Here is a 20,182-nt window from a genome sequence, read left to right on the forward strand (position 1 = left end):
TGCTGTTTCACTTTGTACTTTTATGTCATAGACATAGCTTCTCCCCTTAAACCTCACGGCCCAACCTCTGCTAGCTTCAAGCTTTTCTTCTGAAGTTTCCTCACCTCTTTCAGCCTTAATAGAATTGGGGAGAGTTAGGGCTTTGTCTGGGATTAAATTTTGGCTTAAGGAAAAGTTGTAGCTCATTTGATCTTCTATCCAGACCACTAAAACTTTCTTCACATCAACAACAAGACTGTTTTGCTTTCTTGTCATTCATGTATTCACTAGAGTATCACTTTTAATTTCCTTGAAGAACTTTTCTTCTGCATTCACAAATTGGCTGGCTGGTTCAAGAGGCTTAGCTGTTGGCTTATCTTGGCTTTAGACATGCCTTCCTCACAATCACTTCTAGCTTTTGGTTTAAAGTCAGAGACATGTGACTCTTCTTTTCACTTGAACATTTAGAGGCCACTGTAGGCTTATTAAATGGCCTAATTTCAATATTGTTGTGCCTCAGAGAATAGGGAAGCCCAAGGAGAGGTAGAGAGCCAGGGGAATAGCCAGTGAGTGGAACAGTAAGAATACATACAACATGAATCGATTATGTTTACCATCTTCTATGGCCATGATTCATGGTGCTCCAAAACAATTATAATATTAATAGTAATACCAAAGATCACTGATCACAGATCACCATAATAGATAAATAATAATAAAGTTTGAAATATTGTGAGAATTACCAAAATGTAACAAAGGGACACCAAGTGAGTACATGCTGTTGGAAAAATGGCACCAAGGGACTTGTTTGACACAGGGTTGCCAAAAAGTTTCAATTTGTAAAAACTGTAATATCTGCAAAGTGAAATAAACTGAAGAGCAAAAAACAGAGGTATGCATGTCTATATATCCTCTAATATTTCCTCTCTATCTCTATATATCCTTTTATATATCATCTATAGATATGCTGTAGCACTGACCCAAATAAATGGCATCAGTAGTCTTTTTTTTTTTTTTTTTTTTTTTGAGACAGAGTCTCACTTTGTTGCCCAGGCTGGAGTGAGTGCCATGGTGTCAGTGTCATGGTGTTGCTTTGCTCACAGCAACCTCAAACTCCTGGGCCCAAGCGATCCTCTTGCCTCAGCCTCCCGAGTAGCTGGGGCTACAGGCAGGTGCCACCATGCCTAGCTAATTTTTTCTATATATATTTTTAGTTGGCCAATTAATTTCTTTGTATTTATAGTAGAGACAGGGTCTCGCTCTTTCTCAGCTGGTTCTGAACTCCTGACCTTGAGCAATCCGCCCGCCTCAGCCTCCCAGAGTGCTAGGATTACAGGCGTGAGCCCCTGAGCCCGGCCAAGTAGTCTTTCATAACACTGTCACTGAAAGGTGAGATATATCAAAGTAGTCAAAGACCATTAATGTCATTTTACTCAGGTCAGTGCTAAGGATTGAGCATGTACATCTCATCACCTCCTTTCAGACAGAAACTAAAAAAAAAAACACCACAAAAAAAGTACATGTCAGGCCAGGCACAGTGGCTTATATCTATAATCCTAGGACTTTGGGAGGCCAAGGTAGAAGGATTACTTGAGGCCAGGAGTTCCAGACCAGCCTGAACAACACAGTGAGACATAGTCTCTACAAAAAAAAACAAACAACTAGCTGAGCATGATGGCCCATGCCTAAAGTTCTAGCTACTCAGGAAGCTGAGACAGGAGGGTCACTTGAGACCAGGAGTTAGAGGCTGCAGAGAGCTATGGTGATGCCACTGCACTCTAGGCAGGGCAACAGCACAAGACTCAAAAAAAAAAAAAAAAAATGCACATGTCAGAGCCAATCGACTTTGAAGACTTACTTTTTTGGTTGAAATTGGGTTGAAATTACAATTTATAAACTGGTTAAACTCTAAAAACATATGTTAGTTAATTATTTGGAACTTGGTATATCATTTTTACCTAAAGTTACCTTATATGATGTAAAGATGCTCTTGGGCCTTACAAAAGAGCCTACTGAATAAAAATTAAATCGCATTTTCTTTATTACTGCAATTAATTAACACTTCATTTGTGAATAAATTTTACAAATCTCAGTATCTTCCCTTCCTCTCTCTCTCTATATATATATATTAGTATATTTATGTCTCACCCTTCACTGATGATTCTACCACAGATTATTCTTTTTTTTGAGACATAGTCTCACTTTGTTGCCCAGGCCAGAGTGAGTGCTATGGCATTAGCCTAGCTCACAGCAACCTCAAACTCCTGGGCTCAAGTGATCCTTCTGCCTCAGCCTCCTGAGTAACTGGGACTACAGGCATGCGCCACCATGCCTGGCTAATATTTTCTATATATTTTTAGTTGGCCAAATTAATTTCTTTCTGTTTTTAGTAGAGACGGGGTCTCGCACTTGCTCAGGCTGGTTTCGAACTCCTGACCTCAAGCAATCCGCCCTCCTTGGCCTCTTAGAGTGCTAGGATTACAGGCGTGAGCCACTGCGCCCGGCCAGATTATTCTTTTTAATTCAATTGGGTCACCGCTAAAGGATTAAAAATGAACATAGTAAACTCTACATGTCTTCCTAGACTTATTTTTCTAATAAAAAGTAGCTATAACTACTATAATTTATAATCTAGTTGCCCTAAAAATTAAAATTAGTTACTTAAACCTGGCATTTAATTTTCCCTTAGAAATGAAGCTTTATATGTTCATTTGAAATCTTAGGCCTGCGGAAAAAACGTAATGATTTGGGTTTATATACATTTCTTTGTTCCTGATCCTAATCCTCTAGTGTAACACCATTTGTGATAAAATTTACATCTAATTCAACTTCAGTTTGTAGGTACTCATCTTGCCCTTGTAATTTTCTGCCTTCTCCAGTCCCAACACCACCTACTAATAATCAGTTCTTCACCAGGGATGAAGGACTGATCCTGTCCCTCAGATTGGATCAAGTAACTGCAGACCTGAGACAGAGGGTCCATCTAATGTGATGGTGGGTTTGCCTCTGGGGCAGCAGCTTCTCATGGTGGCAAAGAGACAGTTCTAGAGTCTCCGAGCTCCATTCTTTTCTGCTGGGGGCTCCTCTGCTCCCTGTCTACTGCTACCTCCTCCTTGCTACAAATAGGACTCTCTCCTCTCTTGGCTATTAGTTTGTCATACACTCATACTTTCCCAAGGTTATTGGCTGCTGATAACTAATGGTGACCAACAAATTATAAATAAGAAGCATTCTTCTTATGACCTGTTCCTTTTTTATCCAACTAGATCCAAAAAAGATAGAAAGGTACCTACAGATACTACAGGAAAAAAGAAGACTTTAGAAAACAGTGTCTAAGACACTCTATTGTCATGGATGCTCCTGAAAATGAACTTCCCAAATCTGAATCTCTTTTTTGTGTGTTTGTGTATGCTTGTGCGCATGCATGTGTATGTATGTATTTACAAAGATATATGTATTTATATCTGTTAATAACTATACTGTTTATTTAGATCTCACCTCACATGAGTAGTTCCTTCATGAGTTCCTGTTGACATTTCACTGAAAGTAGTGTTAACGGAGTAAAAGGTACATAGACACTCCATGATTTCCTATATTTGATTTTTGGTTCAAATCAGCTACAATTACTTTTTAACTTATAATCTGGTTGGCCTTTAAAAATTCAATTTAAAAAAGCTAAGCACAGTTTCTAGGTAAAAATCCTCTTTTGCCCCCATTTAATTTCCTGATTCTCAAGTCTCTCCATCAATTCCTTACTTTCACAATCGTGAATGGCTTCCCTGCTTTCACATACAGTCAAGTAACTGGCATGAGTCAAGTGCAGGCATGAGGCAGGGACTCCATCCAATGTGATGCTGGTGTGAGTTTAGGGTACCAGTCTCACATGGTGGCAGAGCTCTGGAGGGTAAGGAACAGTTCTAGGGTCTATCGGGTCCTTTCTTGTCTGCTGAGGGCTCCTTTGCTCACTGTCCACTGCTACCTCCTCCTTGCTTCAGGTAAGATTCTTTCTTTGGCTCACACTGTTACAGTCCTCATACACAGTAACCTAGGGTGACAAACACTAGGCATAAAGGACTTTTTCCTCTATGACTTGTTCTTCCTCTTCCTATCTCTATTCAAAACACAAATAATATTCCATGCAGAAGCTTACCATGAGAGAACTTTAGAAACACGAACCAAAGGAACACTGTATTCCCATGAATGCTCCTAAGAGTGAATATCCCAAATCAAAATTTCTCTGTAGGTTGTGTGTATGTGTATGCATGCATGTATGAATATGTGTGTGTATACATATATGTATATGTACATATTATATATTTATTCATTTATATCTTACGTGGTAGTGGTGACAGCCCAGGATACTCTATTCAGTTCACTTGGCTTGGTGCTAAAGAATTAAAAAGTACATAGCAAGACACCATGTTATTCCTCAGACATAACTTTAAGGTTCAAATTAGCATAAATTTCTACACAGCTCATAAAGTTGTTTACCCTTAATTCACATGCTATCAGTTATTTGGAAACTTATATGTCCTTCTCCATAGAAATGTATCTTTACATATTTGTATCTCAGGCCTGTGAAAACATTTTATGACTAAAGATTTAAGTTCAGGTTCTTCTTATTAAAGCTAACCACAATGTGAACACATTTTGTGATTTATTTCAAATTCAACTGCAGTTTGTAGGCACAAATCCCCTTTACCCAATCTAATTTCCTGATTCTCAAGTCCCTCCATTGATGGCTTATTTTTATCATCATAGATGTCTTCTATGCTCTCATGCAGGGTCAAGAAACTGCAGGCTTGAGGCAAAGGCTCCATCCAATGTGATGGGGAGTTTGGGTTGGGAGCACTAATTTCGCATGGTGGAAGAGCTCTGGAGAATAAGGAACACTTCCAGGGCTATTAGCACCATTTCTTTTTTTTTTTTTCTGCTGAGGACTTCTCTGCTTCCTGCCCACTGCTACCTCCTTCTTGCTCCAAATAGAATTCTATCCTCCCTTGGATAGCAGAGTCTCATACACAGAAAATCTGAGTTCTTAAGCATTTGCCTGCTAGTAACTAAGGGTGGCAGTACACTACTGTTTTCCCGAAAATAAGACCTACCCATAAAATAAGCCCTAGCAGGATTTCTAAGCATTTGCGCAATATAAGCCCTGCCCTGAAAATAAGAACTAGTGATGGGCGTGGCTACGCAGCGTATCTATACAACCCATGCATTTTGTCAAGGAGCGGTAAAGAAGATGAGCAGCCCTTTTCATCTGTCCCATCGTGACAGCTACTATCCCATCGTGACAGCTACTATCCCAGAGGTGACCGGAAAAGCGCAGGCAGCCTCACCAACAAGGTCAGCTCCCCCTGTCAGGTCCCGGCCATCCTGTGTGTGCTGCAAGCTGAGGCTTTGAGGGGAAGGTCTCCTCAGTGAAGTGAGGAGCAGGACGCTCTGCTTTAGGTATTGTGTGTCCCCAGAGGGAAGAAGGAAAGCTGTGGCTGCCATTTTACTCAGCACTGCGGGCCTCTCTCACCCCCCACAAACACCAGGCGATAGGGGAAAAGCTTCAGCAAGCAGTCTCCAACTGAGCCCAGAGAGATCATTTCTGCTCCACTGTGCAGATTGGACCCTGCACTCCGAGCAGGGTACATGGATAAGAGCTGCTCATTTGGCCGGGCATGGTGGCTCATGCCTATAATCCTAGCTCTCTGGGAGGCCGAGGCCGGCGGATCGTTTGAGTTCAGGAGTTCGAAACCAGCCTGAGCAAGAGTGATACCCCATCTCTACTAAAAATAGAAAGAAATTAATTGGCCAACTAAAAATATATATAGAAAAAATTAGCCAGGCATGGTGGTGCATGCCTGTAGTCCCAGCTACTCAGGAGGCTGAGGCAGAAGGATCACTTGAGCCCAGGAGTTAGAGGTTGCTGTGAGCTAGGCTGATGCCATGGCACTCACTCTAGCCTGGGCAACAAAGTGAGACTTTGTCTCAAAAAAAAAAAAAAAATAAGAGCTGCTCATTTAATGAGAGCTCTATTGCTCGACATGAGAGATTAAGGCCAGTGGTTCTAAAGGAAATAGAGTCACAAGAAATTCAGGATGGAATTCAGCGTTTGGAGAGTTATGATGATGTTCCAGAAGAAGATGACTTAACTATATTTGAATAAATGTAGATTGTTGTACCATACTTAAAAAATAATAATACATCCCCTGAAAATAAGCCCTAGGGTGTCTTCTTGAGGAAAAATAAATATTTTTATTTATTTATTTATTTGTCTTATATTTATTTGTCTTTTATTTCTTTATCTGTCTTAATTTCGGGGAAACATGGTAGTAAGAAGAAGCATCTGTCTATCATCTGTTTCTCTTTTATCCAACACAATCTTAAAAAGGTGAAAAGTCAACTATAGATGCTACAGTGAGAAGATTTAGAAACAATGCCAAAGTCATGCTGTGTTTCCGAGAATGAGAATAAAAAGAAAAAAAAACCACACTGTATTGCCACAGATGCTCCTGACAGTAAATCTCACAAATCTCTATCTGTCATTGTTTTATGAGTTTTATGTGTGTGTGCATGCATGTTGATAGCAGTATACATCTGTGTGTATGTGTGTATTTTAACTTAATCTTTTATAACTCACATTTTACTGCTGTATCCACTAGTTCCTTCTGTCAATTCACTTTGACTTGGGCTAGTAGAGAAAAATGGTCATAGTTAGACATGATGTATGATTCTAAATTTGCTTTTTACATCAAATAGCTACAATTAACTCTACAAGTGATGACCTGGTTAATCTTTAAATATTCATGTGTATGTACAGGCGGTCCCTGGGTTATGGAGGAGATACATTCCTGAAAAGGTCTTTAGGTTGGATTTGTATGTAACTCAGATTCCTGATGAAGAGTGTATAGATAATAATAACAACAATACTATAACGGCTCATAGGTGGTAATAGTAATACAGTGTAATACTGTAATAATAATACCACTGCCCCTGTACTGTAAGTTACAGAAACTACTGTGCTCACTTTTAATTCAAACAAACAGAATATAAAAACAAACTCATATAAAAAGTTTAGATGAGGTAGGAGAAATTTCAAAAAATAACATTAAAGGTTAATACTCACTTAATGTTGCATCAATGTCTTATTATAGGAATAAGCATTTTTGAGGCAAGAAGGCAGCTAACATTAATCAGAAGATGATGATGGTGATGGTGCTGGAGAGGATGGAGTGGGCACTGGAGAATCAGGATTTGATTCTGTTGCTTGAGGAGGGGAGCTTACCACTGAAGTTGGTTTCTTGAAAAAGGTATCTAGAGTTGTTTGCACAGCCTTTTTCTTTTTGTCTTCATAAATGGCCTTGTAGCTGCTAATTTTCTCAATAACTGCACAGTAAACTTTTGTAAACTACTCAATGTTAGGATCTTGCTCCTCAAGCTTAGCATATCATGCTTCAATGAGATGAAAGGCTTCAGCTAATTCTTTTTTCATAAACTTTCTTGGCTCTGGATCTTCTGATTCTTTGTGCTCCTGTGTTCTATTCAGCTGCTTCTCTATGTATGACACCAGCAGCTAGTGTAGAGATGCTGTGCCAATGAAACGCTTAGCCATGCAGGTTTGTTTACATGCGTGGAAGAAACTAGTTCCCCAATTATTAATTTAATTATTTAATTATAAGTTATCCTTATCGGAAGCCTGTTTGTAAGTACAGAACACTGTAAGTTGGGTCGTCCATAACTCAGGGACTGCCTATATATCGCTAATTTGAGCTGGTATGCCATTTTTTAAAAATTAGAAATGCAGTTTTATAAGCTGGCAATGAATATCTTAGGCTGTGAAAATAGTAATGTGTCCAGATTAAGTAACTATATCTTAATCCTATATGTAAAAGTCTTGAGATGACATTTCTTTCAACTTTAGTTTGTATGCCCCTATCTTTTTTATCCCATTGAAATTCCCAATTCTTAATTACCATCACCACCTGCTTATTTTTCACCTATCATAGATGTCTTTCTTGCCTACGAGATAGCTGCAGGCCTGAGGCAGGGGCTCCATCCAATGTGATGGCGGGTTTGGGTTGGGGGCACCAGCCTCAGAGAATAGCAGAGCCCTGGAAGGTGAGGAACACTTTCAGGGCTATTAGCTCCATTCTTTTCTGCTGAGGAATCATTTGCTCCCTGCCCACTGCTACCTCCTCCTTGCTCCAAATAGGATTCTTTCCACCCTTGGTCCACACTAGCATGATCTCATTTCCACAGTAACTAGATGTGACAAACACCACAAATAAGAAGTCTTCCCTATGAGCTTCCAATCTTTCTATCTCAATTCGAAAGAAAAAAAAATATTTTGTAAAAAAGGTTACCAGGAGAGGACTTCAGAAATAGTTTCAAGGAAACTTTTTATTCCTATGGGTGCTCCTGACAATAATAACCCAAATCTGTATCTCTCTGTATGCTGTATATACAAAAGCATATATGTGTGTACATATATGCATATTATGTATTCATTCATTTATATCACATATTGCATTACCGAGTCTGCCAGAACATACTCATTCGATTCATACAGGACAGTGCTAAAGAATTAAAAAGGTAAATAGTAAGATACCATGTCATTTCTCATGCCTACTTTTTAGTTTAAATTAGTTACAATTACTTTTCAACATATAACTTGGTTAACCGTTAAAAAATTCATGTGTGTATTTACTTATTTGGAATTTGATATGACATTTTCCCTAGTTATGATAACTTATGTGATTGTAACACATGTTTTAGAACTGTCAAAAAAATACCAAATCAAGAATGAATTCAGGAGGCTGAGACAGAAGGACTGCTTAAGCCCAGGAGTCTGAAGTTGCTGTGAGCTAGGCTGATGTCACGGCACGCTAGCCCAGGCAATAGAGTGAGACTCTGCCTCACAAAAGAAAAGGTTGAACTATTTTTCTTTAGTACTCAACATAAGCCAAAGTGTAAAAGTCTTTTGTGGGGGAATTAATTTTAAATTCAACTTCAGTTTGTAGGTAGTCAGCTTTGTATTTCAATCTCATGTCTTCCTTACTATATCCCTCCATCACCTCTCTACTTTCATGCATCATGCTTGCCTTCCTGCCCAGGAGATACGCTCAAGCAGCTGCAGGCTAAGAAGACAAGGACTCCATCTAATGTGATAGTGAGGTTCAGTTTAGGCACCAACCTCACGTGTTGACAGAGCTCTGGAGAATGAGAAACCAATCCAGGTTCTATTAGCTCTGTTCTTTTTGCTGAGTGCTTCCCTATTCCTTGCGCATTGCTTCCCTATTCCTCTTCCTTGCTCCAAACAGGATTTTCTCCTCTCTTGACCCATTCTAGTAGGAGAGGGTACACAAGAATGTAGAGTCCCCTACACAGAAAATCTGATTGTTTCCTAAGGAACTGCCTACTAATAACTAAGGGTGACAAATACACTAACAGGAAGAAGCAACTTTCCTGTGACCAGCTCAACTTTACCCACTGCAATCTAAAAAACATGGAAAGATATCTTCAAATGCTAAAGTGAGAAGATTTGGAAACAAATGTCAAAAAACCACTGTGTATGGCCATGGATATTCCTGATAAATTTCACCAATGTCAATCTGTCTCTATAACTATTTTATATTTCTATTGTGTATGCATGTTTGTATATAGATGTATGTTGATAGCACTATCTCTGTATGTGTATTTACTTATTTATGTGCAAAAGTTTGTGTATATATATAATATATAAATACATACACATATTATTTATCTATTTATAACTCACCATTCATGGAGGGGTACCTCAGATATTACTTCTGTCAAGTCATCCTGTTGTGTACTAAGAGATTATAAAAGAATACAATCAAATACGAGGCACAATTCTAAACTTACTTTTTTGAGATAGTTATAGTTCCTCTAGGCATAAACTGGGTGATTTTTCAATATTCATGCATACACTAACTTAATGTAGAAGGTCAGGGTTTATTACAAATGAGGCTTTATGTCCCGATAATAAATATCTTACACCTCTGAAAATAGTAATGCTTCCAGATTTAACTAAAACCTTTTATTATTACCTTAGTCCCAATGTGTTGTAGACTCTCCCTTTGGGTCAGGGACTCTATCCAATATCAGAGTGGGTTGGAGTTGATGACACCAGCCTTTCATGGTAACAGAGCTCTTGAGGGTGAGGAACACATCCAAAGTCTACTAGCTGTATCTTTTCTGCTCAGGGCCCAACTGCTCCATTTCCACTATACCTCTTCCTTGATCTCAAATAGAATTTCTCCTCATTTGTTCCTTCTTAAAAGTTGAATATAATACCCTCAAATTCAATTACTGAAGTTCTCATTCCTATAACCCCTGATGTGACTTTATTCTGAAATAGACTAACTGCAAAGGTGTAGTTAAGATGGAGGTCATACTGGTGTGACGTGGATCTCTAATCCAATATGATTGGCATCCTCATAAAAGTGGAAAATTTGGACATGGATGTGCACATGGGGAAAATTTCATGGCAAGATAAAGGCATCTGCTTGTTGCAGGCCTTCCAGAAGTATAAAAGAAAAAAAAAGAATAAAAGTAAGAAAAAATTTTTAAAAATTAAAAAAAAAAGATAAAGGCAGAGATCTGAGCGATGAGTACATGCCAAGGAATGAAAAGATTGCCAGCAACCAGCAAAAGCTAGCAAAGAGGCATATAACAGATTCTGTCCCACAGCCCTCATAAAAGCCAACCCTGCTGACACCTTCATTTCGGACTTCTAGTCACAAGGACTGTGAGATAATGAACTGCTGGTGCTTCAGCCACTCAGTTACTGACACTTCGTTAATGCAGCTCTAAAAATGACTATAGCCCTGGCTAGCAGAGTCTCATACATAGGCAATCTGACAGTTTTCTAAAAGTTCTGGCTGCCAGTCACCTGGGTAGGCAGCAGTGGTCTGCTTCCTTCTGACCTGTTCTGACCTCTTTTATCCGACTAGATACACAAAGGAAAGGGAGTTACATACAGAAGCTGACACTGCCAATACTTTAGAAACAGTGTCCAAGAAAGTGTATCTTTAATATCTGTGTATATTTTTATATATTTATATGTATATTTATATATGAAGGATATATATATATACATATATATATATGATTCCATCATAGATTAGGGATATCAGTTCATTTAGGTCAAAGCTAAAGAATTAAATTTTACACAAACACTTGTGTACTCATAGACTTAGTTTTTCATTCACATTAGCAACAATATCCATACAACTAATAAACTGATTAAAGTCTAAGAAATTCACATGTAATGTGGCTATTTAGAAACTGGTATTTCATTTTTCCCTGGAAGTACAGCATTACACGGTAGTAATGAAATTAAGCTTGTTCCAAGAAGCCTTAATGAATCAAGATTTTGAAAGTTTTTTTCACTGCTGAACCTCATCCCAATGTGTAACGGTCTTATTTGCTGGCTGTACTTTTAAATCCAACTTCAGTTTGTAAGTAGTCAGCTTTGTATTTCAATCTCATGTCCTCCTTCCTATGTCCCTCATCACCTCTAATTTCCTGCAGCATGCTGGTCTTCCTGCCCAGGAGATACGATCAAGTGGCTGCAGGCTAAGAAGACAAGGGCTCCATCTAATGTGATAGTGAGGTTCAGTTTAGGCACCAACCTTACACATTGACAGAGCTCTGGAGGATGAGAAACCAATCCAGGTTCCATTAGCTCTGTTCTTTTTGCTGAGTGCTTCCCTCTTCCCTGTCCATTGCAACCTTCTCCAGGCTTCAAACAGGATTTTCTCCTCATGGCCCATTCTAGTAAAAGAGGGCGCACCAGAATGTAGACTCTCAAACACAGGGAATCTGATTGTTTCCTAAGGAATTGCCTGCTAATAACGAAGGGTGACAAATACACTAATGGGAAGAACCAACTCTCAAGGAAAGATAAAAAATTACTTCCAAATGCTACAGTGAGAATATTTAGAAACAATGTCAAAAAATAGACACAAGGTAAAAAAAACACTCTATATGGCTATGGATGCTCCCGAGGGTAAATCTCACAAATGTCAATGTATTTATTTAATTGTCTACTATTTCTGTTGTGTGTGCATGTTTGTGTATGTGTGTTGATAGGAGTATGTCTGTATGTATATTTATTTATGTATGTGCATATGTATTTATGTATGTGCATAAGTATATTTATTTATGTATGTGCATAAGTATGTGCATTTATTTATGTATGTGCATATGCATATATGTACATACATGCATATATCTCTATCTTGTTGAACTCACGTTTGTTGGCAGCATAAATCAGAGGTTTCTTCTGTCACTGTGTTCGTTTTTGTACTACAAGATTACAAAGGAATAAGGTCAGAATCAAGACATCTTTGTAAATTTACTTTTTGGGATAGTTACAGCTAGTTACTATAGGCATGAAATGGGTGATTTTTAAATATGCATGTGTGTAGCACTAATCGAATCTAGAAGGTCATTTTTTAATAGAAACCATGAGGCTTTGTGTGCTGGTAATAAATATCTTACGCCTGTGAAATAGTAATGCTTCCAGATTTAATTCACGCTCTTTATTATTATATTAGCTTCAATGTGTTACAGCTTCTCCTCCAGAGACAGGGGCTCCATCCAATAAAGTAGTGGCGTGTGATTTGGGACACCAGCCTTACACAGTCACAGAGCTCTTGAGGGTGAGGAAAACATCCAAAGTCTATTAGCTTTGTCTTTCCTACTTAGGGCCCTAATCCTCCATTTCCAATACATCTCTTCCTTGATGCCAGATAGGATTTCTCCTCACTTGTTCCTTGTTAAAGGTTGAATATAGTACCAACACACTTCAATTACTTAAGTTCTCATCCCTGTAACTCATGGTGTGATCTCATTCTGAAATAGAGTAATTGCAAACATGTGTAGGTAAGATGGAGGTCCTACTCAGGTAAGGTGGGCCTTTAATCCAATATGACTGGTGTCCTCATATAGGGAGAAAATTTAAACACAGATGCACACACAGGAAAAATTTTATGGGGAGATGGAGGTAGAGATCTGGAAGAAGAGTCTACATGCAAAGAAATGCCAAAGATTGCCAGCAATCAGCAAAAGTTAGCAGAGGCATAGAACAGATTCTTCTTCCCCGTACAGCCCTCATAAAAGCCAACCTGGCTGACATCTTCATTTCAAACTTCCAGCATCTAGGACTGCGAGATAATAAAGTTCTGCTGTTTAAGCTGCTCAGTTTCTGACACTTTGTTAATGCAGCCCTATAAAGCACTACAGTGGAGTCTCTTACACAGGCAATCTGATAGTTTTCTAAAAGTTTTGGCTGTTAGTCTCTTTGGTAGAAGGCAGTGGTCTGTGTCCTTCTGACCTGTTTTGATCTCTTTTCTCTGACTACATCCAGAAAGGAAGGAGCGCTACACACAGAATCTGACACTGCCAATAGTTTAGAAACAGTGTCCAAGAGAGTCTATCCTTAATATCAGTGTATATTTTTATATAGTTATATGTATATTTATATTTTAGAAAGTGCTACACAAACACAGACACACACAGACACACACACACACACACACACATATATATATATATATATAATAGCATCATACATTAGTGATATTCATTAATTTGGGTCAGAGCTAAAGAATTAAATTTTACATAATCAAACACTAGGTGTACTCATAGTCTTACATTTTCATTCAAATTGACTATACATCTATACAACTAACAAAGTGATTAAACTCTAAGAAATTCACATGTAATTTGGCTATTTAGAAACTAGTATTTCGGCTGGGCGTGGTGGGAGGCCACCACGCCCAGCAGAAATCCTAGCACTCTGGGAGGCCAAGGCGGGCGGATTGCTCGAGGTCAGGAGTTCAAAACCAGCCTGAGCGAGATCCCGTTTCTACTATAAATAGAAAGAAATTAATTGGCCAACTAATATATATATATATAGAAAAAATTAGCCGGGCATAGTGGCGCATGCCTGTAGTCCCAGCTACTAGGGAGGCTGAGGCAGTAGGATTGCTTGAGCCCAGGAGTTTGAGGTTGCTGTGAGCTAGGTTGATGCCACGCCACTAACTCTAGCCTGGGCAACAAAGTCTCAAAAAAAAAAAAAAAAAAAAAAAAAGAAACTAGTATTTCATTTTTCTCTAGAAGTGAGGCATTATATGGTAATTATTAAGCCTGTAAAAGAAGCCTTAATGAATCAAGATTTCAAAAATTTTTTTCTTTCTTTTTATTATTATTTCAGCATATTATGGGGGTACAAATGTTTAGGTTACATATGTTGCCTTGTCCCTCCCCTTCCCCCCCTCAGAGGTTCAAGCGTGTCCATTCCCCAGATGGTGTGCATCACACTCATTATGTATGTAACGGAGACTTCAACCATGAAATAGTGTAATATTTAATAGAAGAGATACTTGATCTGAAAATGGAATTCAAATTCCTCATCTAACCTTTAAAAAGGCATGAAATTACTTTCCATCATCTCATATAAAAGATTTCATAATATATTAAGAGTTTGCATTTAGCTTGTCTTTAAAAAGAGTCTCATAACTAGTTGTGACAATAAGTAAGAAAATGAATTCTGAGATTTTTAGAGCAAATAGACATTTTAATTTCACATTTACTTTCTGTTAACTAAATCATCTCTCTCGCACTTTAGATATCTCTAAAGTAAGTGTCAGACATTCTATTAGGTCCTCCTAGTGATAATTGAAATGTTTGGAGATCCCACTTTTGTATCATCATCATATATCTCACTTTTAAATATTTTTTGCACTGAAAATTATTCTTAAAATGAACTTTTACACATGACACATGCCTACAAAACTACAAGTGATGAATGAATAGACAAACTTCACAAGAAACCCTTTGACATGACATGTCACAAACATATCAGCATTTGTTCTTGCAGCATCCTTGGGTCATATCAAAGGTATCATTGAACTAGCATTTCCTAAAGTGTATTTAATGGAACACTAGTTTGGGAAGATATTAATAGGGAATAGTAATAATAATGCCATTTACTATGCTTTATTTAAATGTAGAAAATGAATTCAAAATACAGGAGAAGATATTTTAGTGAGTATATTTATGATCTTAAGATAAGAGAACTTTCTGAGTACAACCCAAAAGGCATTACTCATAAAGAAAACTACCAACTATATTTGACTACATGAAGCTTATAAATTTCTATATAATGAAAAGCAAGACAACCTGGGGAAAATTACTTATACTACATAAGATATAAAAAGGACTGATATACTTATTGAGTCATTTTTCAATCCAATGACAAAGTTAAATATTCCAATTTTAAATGAGTAAATCTAGCTTGCAAATAATGAATTCCTATTTTCCTATAATCAAGTTTTTTGTGTTATTTTGGGTTTTAGCATTAAACATATTTATAGAGCCTTAGTTTTCAAAGCACTTTCACATATATTATTTTACTTTTATTAATTTTTATATAATACTCAGTACATAGATACCTCAAACAGCATTATTATTACCAGTTACAGATGAATAATCTAAAGTTGAAAGATGTTTAGAGACTTGCTGAGTGTCAAGTGAATATGAGATGTCAAAGCCAAGCACTGATTATAGCTTTTACTCCAAATCCAAGACTATCCCATGGTCTGAAATACTGGTGTTTGTTACAGGGAACTACTGCTTATCCTCCAAAGAAAAACCTTTCTTTTGTTCAGAGTGTGGTAAGAAGGAAATGCTTGCCTTGCCCAAATTATCCAAATTTTGCCCCAGCCCTTGGCAGCCCCATTGCAGAAAATGTACAAGTAATATGCAGACATACTATTTGGTTAAGTGGCAGAGTGAACTCTTCACTGATGGCCCATGATCAAAGAAATTCTAGAAAATGGAAATTCAGGGCAATTTGAAGAACTGTTTGTATTCATCAGTTGCCTCCTTTGTTTCCCATGTAATCTTTGCTCAGACATCAACAAATTGCAAGAGTAACCAGTTAATTTCCTCTTTGGTAGTACTCTTTCCCCAACATTGACAATGCTGGGCAATGGTTATATAACTGTGTGTGATAGAGGCAGAAGAAAAAAATCTCCAGAATATTTCTGCAGTTTAGATACAAGCAATTTTAAGAATGTATCGTTTCATTACAATGAGTCCATGGTAAAATGCATTCAGATCAGTGCAATAGAAAGTACTACAGGTGAGATTACTTATAAGCAAATCAAAATTAATAAAATTTCAGTGACCATGAAGAGGCCTTTGGTCAGCAAAACATGTTTGCTTTTATTAGTCTCACTTGCTCATAGACAAAGTCTACAAAACAGGGAATATTCAGGGATAATGAGAAAGAACTACATTGAAGAATAAGTAGCATTCTGTATTCCTCTGTTAAGAAACTTTCAGTAAAGTTACTCTCTTCTAAGGTTGTCACATTTTAAAGCTAAAAGAACATTTATTTCCATATAAATGGAATTTTTTTTCAAATATGGCACTTGTCTGCAAATTCAATTAGAATCATTATTATGTACTCTCCCTCTCATACATTTTGATATCTTTCCAGTTTCCTTTTTCCTTCTTGCCTCAGTACTATCTCTGTCTTCCTAAAGATCCATCAATGGATCTCTCCCTCTAAACTTCAAACTGACTTACTCTGAGGAAGCAAGATAGTCAATGTCTTCATCAACACCATCGAGCCTGGGGAGTTCTATTTTACTTTAAATATCAACAAATAGAGAAATATATAATTAGAGATTTGCCACTTCGAGCCATGATGTGGCTAGTTTATTTGAACAGCAAAATTCTTTGAATCTAAAAGATATAGTAAACATGACTTAGCTCACTGGAAGATGTAAATTTTTAGATAAAATTTCAGAATCAGTGTCCTGAAAACTATTTTCTCATGAAAAATTCTGAGACTGAATTTCATGAACCTTAATTGCCCCCGCATCTCTTTCTCTCTCTCTTTCCATACCTATATATATATATATACACACACGTGTGTGTGTGTGTGTGTGGGGGGGGGTGTGTGTATGTATATTAAAAGGCATCACCTTTCATTATAGGTTCCATCAAAGCTTTCTGACATCAAATTAGCCGGATGAATGCTAAAGGATAGAAATGCACATAGTAAGTAACAACACAAATTCATATACTTACTTATTTTGGCTCAAATTGGCTATAATTATTCTACAAATTACACATTTGTTGGCCCTAAAGCAATTCTCATGTAAATCAGTTATTTGGAACCTAATATTTCATTTTTCCCTAGAAAGAAGTCTTTCTTTATATGTTTGAATGAAAATTTTTAAGCCTGTCCAAAAAGTTTAATGATCAAGATTTAAATAGTTTTTTATTTCTGAACCTAATCATCATGTTTACAGCATGTTGAGCTTAAATTTTGCTCCAATTCGAATTCAGACTGATTCTCAAGTCCCTCCGTCACCTTTGTGCTCTTCATCAATCATAGATATCTTTCTGGCCCCTCAAATAGGATCAACTGCACACTTGAGGCAGGAGCTCCATCCAACGTGATGGTGGGTTTGGGTTTGGGGCACCAGCCTCACATGGTGGCAGAGAACTCTAGAGGGTGAGGGACAGATAAAGGGTATATTAGTTCCTTTCTTTGCATGGAGGGCTCCTCTGCTTGTTGTTCACTGCTGCTGCCTCCTTGCTTCCAAGTAAGATTCTCTCCTCTCTTGGTTCATTCTTTTTTTTTTTTTTTTGGTCAGACAGAATCTTGCTTTTATCACCCTGGGCTAGAATCCAGTGGCATCATCATAGCTCAATGCAACTTCAAACTCCTGGACTACAGCAATCCTCCTGCCTTAGTCTCCTAAGTAGCTGGGACAAGTGCAGGCAACTGTGCCCAGCTAATTTTTCTATTTTAAGTAGAAATGAGGTCTCACTCTTGCTCAGGCTATCTCGAACTCCTGAGCTCAAGTGCTCCTCCTATCTTGGCTCATTCTTGATAGAATCTCAGACATAGGCATTCTGATAGTTTCCTAAGGGTTTGGGCTGCTACTGAATAAGGGTCACAAACAGTCTGTGAGTAAGAAGTGTCCCTCTTCTGATCTATTCTTATTTTTTCCACTTAAATACAAAAAGAAAGTAAGTTACCTAGAGACTCTTATAGCGTGTTATGGAAACCTGGTACTGCTATTGATGCTGTCAATACCTTTTACCACTCATTTCAGTCAAGTCAACTAACCTGTTGTCATTGTTGCTGAAGTTTATTTTAGAGGCTGTTAAAGCATCCATAACTCTGCTAAAGAGTAACAATCATATACCCTAAAATAAATGTTAGGTATTTTGGAAGTCAATCAGGATTTTCTTCCTGACAGCATTCCATGACATAAAATGTAAAATCATATGGAATTGTGATGGGAACCATAGAAACAGTTTCAGGGTGCAGCACTGGGACTTCTGTGACAGCCTCTGAGCTGTGTGTGTGAGTGTGTTTTTATGTGCATTCACTTGAAAGACAAGGAAGAAAGGAAGGAAGGAACATATTTATGATTACACCCCCTTTCTTCTTCCTCATTTTGTTTACCATTCAGGCCACTCTGGAATCAATTTTGAAAATGCGAGCAAGACCTGAGAGTGCAGGGATGGGGAGTTGGGTGCAGGTACTGAGTTCTGAAAGGATACAGAAAAAAGAAAGAAAATTTGAGAACAATGAATATTACAATATCACGGGCTATTTTCTGGTTGTCATTGGTAGGAAAGCAACAAATAAATGTTTCATTAAGCCAGCAATTCCTAAGGTATATATAATAGAACACTGGTTTGGGAGATATTAGCAGGAATCAACAATAATAATAGCACATATGAGCTAGGGGCTATTCTAAATGTTTTACATATAATAATTCACTAACTCTCACAATAATCCTATGAGGTCTATGGTATTATTATCTCCATCTCACAGATGAGAGAAACGAGTCAGACAGAGTGAGTAACTTGCCCACTGTCACCAGCCTGGGATGAGTCAGACCTCATTTGAATCTATCTGACTAAAGAATCTATGATGTTACCATAACACTTTCCTAACTTTTCAAATATTTTAGTAAATTTCAGAAATTGATTGAACACATTTCTTTGCTGCTGATAAGCGCAGGGACTCTCTAGCACAGGGACTCTCTTTGCTGCTGATAAGTGGAGGTTATGCTGAGGTTTCTAAACTTATTTGACCACAGAACCTCTTTCTCACAGTGGAAATGTGTGAGAAACACATTTTGGAAACATGTATTAAATGGTATTTCTTTATGTCTTTAAGTATAAGTTCTCCTCCATAAGCCAGTTTTGGACTTTGATCAATAGCTCAAAACTCTAAGCACAGATAGACATTAATATTATGTTATTCTTTCAGTTTCTTTGTAAAGAAGGGCTGGAGTTGACATTATCAAAGCCCCTTGGCCTCAGCTGAGGATCCATGAAAAGGAACCTTTCAAGTTCTAGGTGGGAGTTCTGATATCCTTGAAGGATGGCTCATGGAAGTCCATCTAGGACTTAGGGAAAAAAGTACCTTTTAGGCCGGGTGCCGTGGCTCACGCCTGTAATCCTAGCACTCTGGGAGGCCGAGGCGGGCGGATTGCTCCAGGTCAGGAGTTCGAAATCAGCCTGAGCAAGAGCGAGACCCCGTCTCTACTATAAAGAGAAATAAATTAATTGACCAACTAATATATATAGAAAAAATTAGCCGGGTTGGTGGCGCATGCCTGTAGTCCCAACTACTTGGGAGGCTGAGGCAGCAGCAATGCTTGAGCCCAGGAGTTTGAGGTTGCTGTGAGCTAGGCTGATCCCACGGCACTCACTCTAGCCTGGGCAACAAAGTGAGACTCTGTCTCAAAAAAAAAAAAAAGTACCTTTTACAAAAAGAAAGGCATTTATAGTATCTGCTGCTTTTCAACAGGAAGATCAACTGGATTGACTATGCACTAATAAATTATGCCAGGGAAAATATTCATACCACCAAAAAGGTAAAAATTGGAGTTTCTGACATAGCCTTATTGAATGATTATGGGGTTACCTTCACTGCGGTAATTAACAATGTTTTAGGTGTTAATCAAGATGGGGCAACTGAAGCCCTTATGGAGACCATCTCAGTGGACTGACTTCCTAAGTAGAACACTAGCTCACCATCATTGAACAGAGCAGCGACCATTAGGGCAACCAGCTGCCTCTATAGGGAAAGCTTAAAGTGACTAGCATATGCATACTATCATCACACTGCCTACAA

At 38.0% G+C, this 20,182-nt stretch overlaps 1 protein-coding gene across 1 annotated transcript in view; it reads right to left on the reverse strand.

Annotated features, from left to right (window-relative positions):
- The window catches only part of TPTE2 (transmembrane phosphoinositide 3-phosphatase and tensin homolog 2), a 101,460-nt gene that overhangs the window by 69,530 nt on the left and 11,748 nt on the right, over positions 1-20,182 (reverse strand). Inside the window, exons 5-9 of the mRNA XM_076009565.1 lie at positions 16,998-17,051; positions 12,250-12,303; positions 9,749-9,802; positions 6,611-6,661; positions 4,316-4,366 (exon numbers count right to left, since the gene is read on the reverse strand). Coding sequence (XP_075865680.1) covers positions 4,316-4,366; positions 6,611-6,661; positions 9,749-9,802; positions 12,250-12,303; positions 16,998-17,051 — 264 coding nt within the window. The remainder of the gene's footprint in view (positions 1-4,315; positions 4,367-6,610; positions 6,662-9,748; positions 9,803-12,249; positions 12,304-16,997; positions 17,052-20,182) is intronic.

This window comes from Microcebus murinus, chromosome 13, assembly GCF_040939455.1.
Source record: "Microcebus murinus isolate Inina chromosome 13, M.murinus_Inina_mat1.0, whole genome shotgun sequence".
In the NCBI taxonomy this organism is placed as follows: Eukaryota; Metazoa; Chordata; class Mammalia; order Primates; family Cheirogaleidae; genus Microcebus; species Microcebus murinus.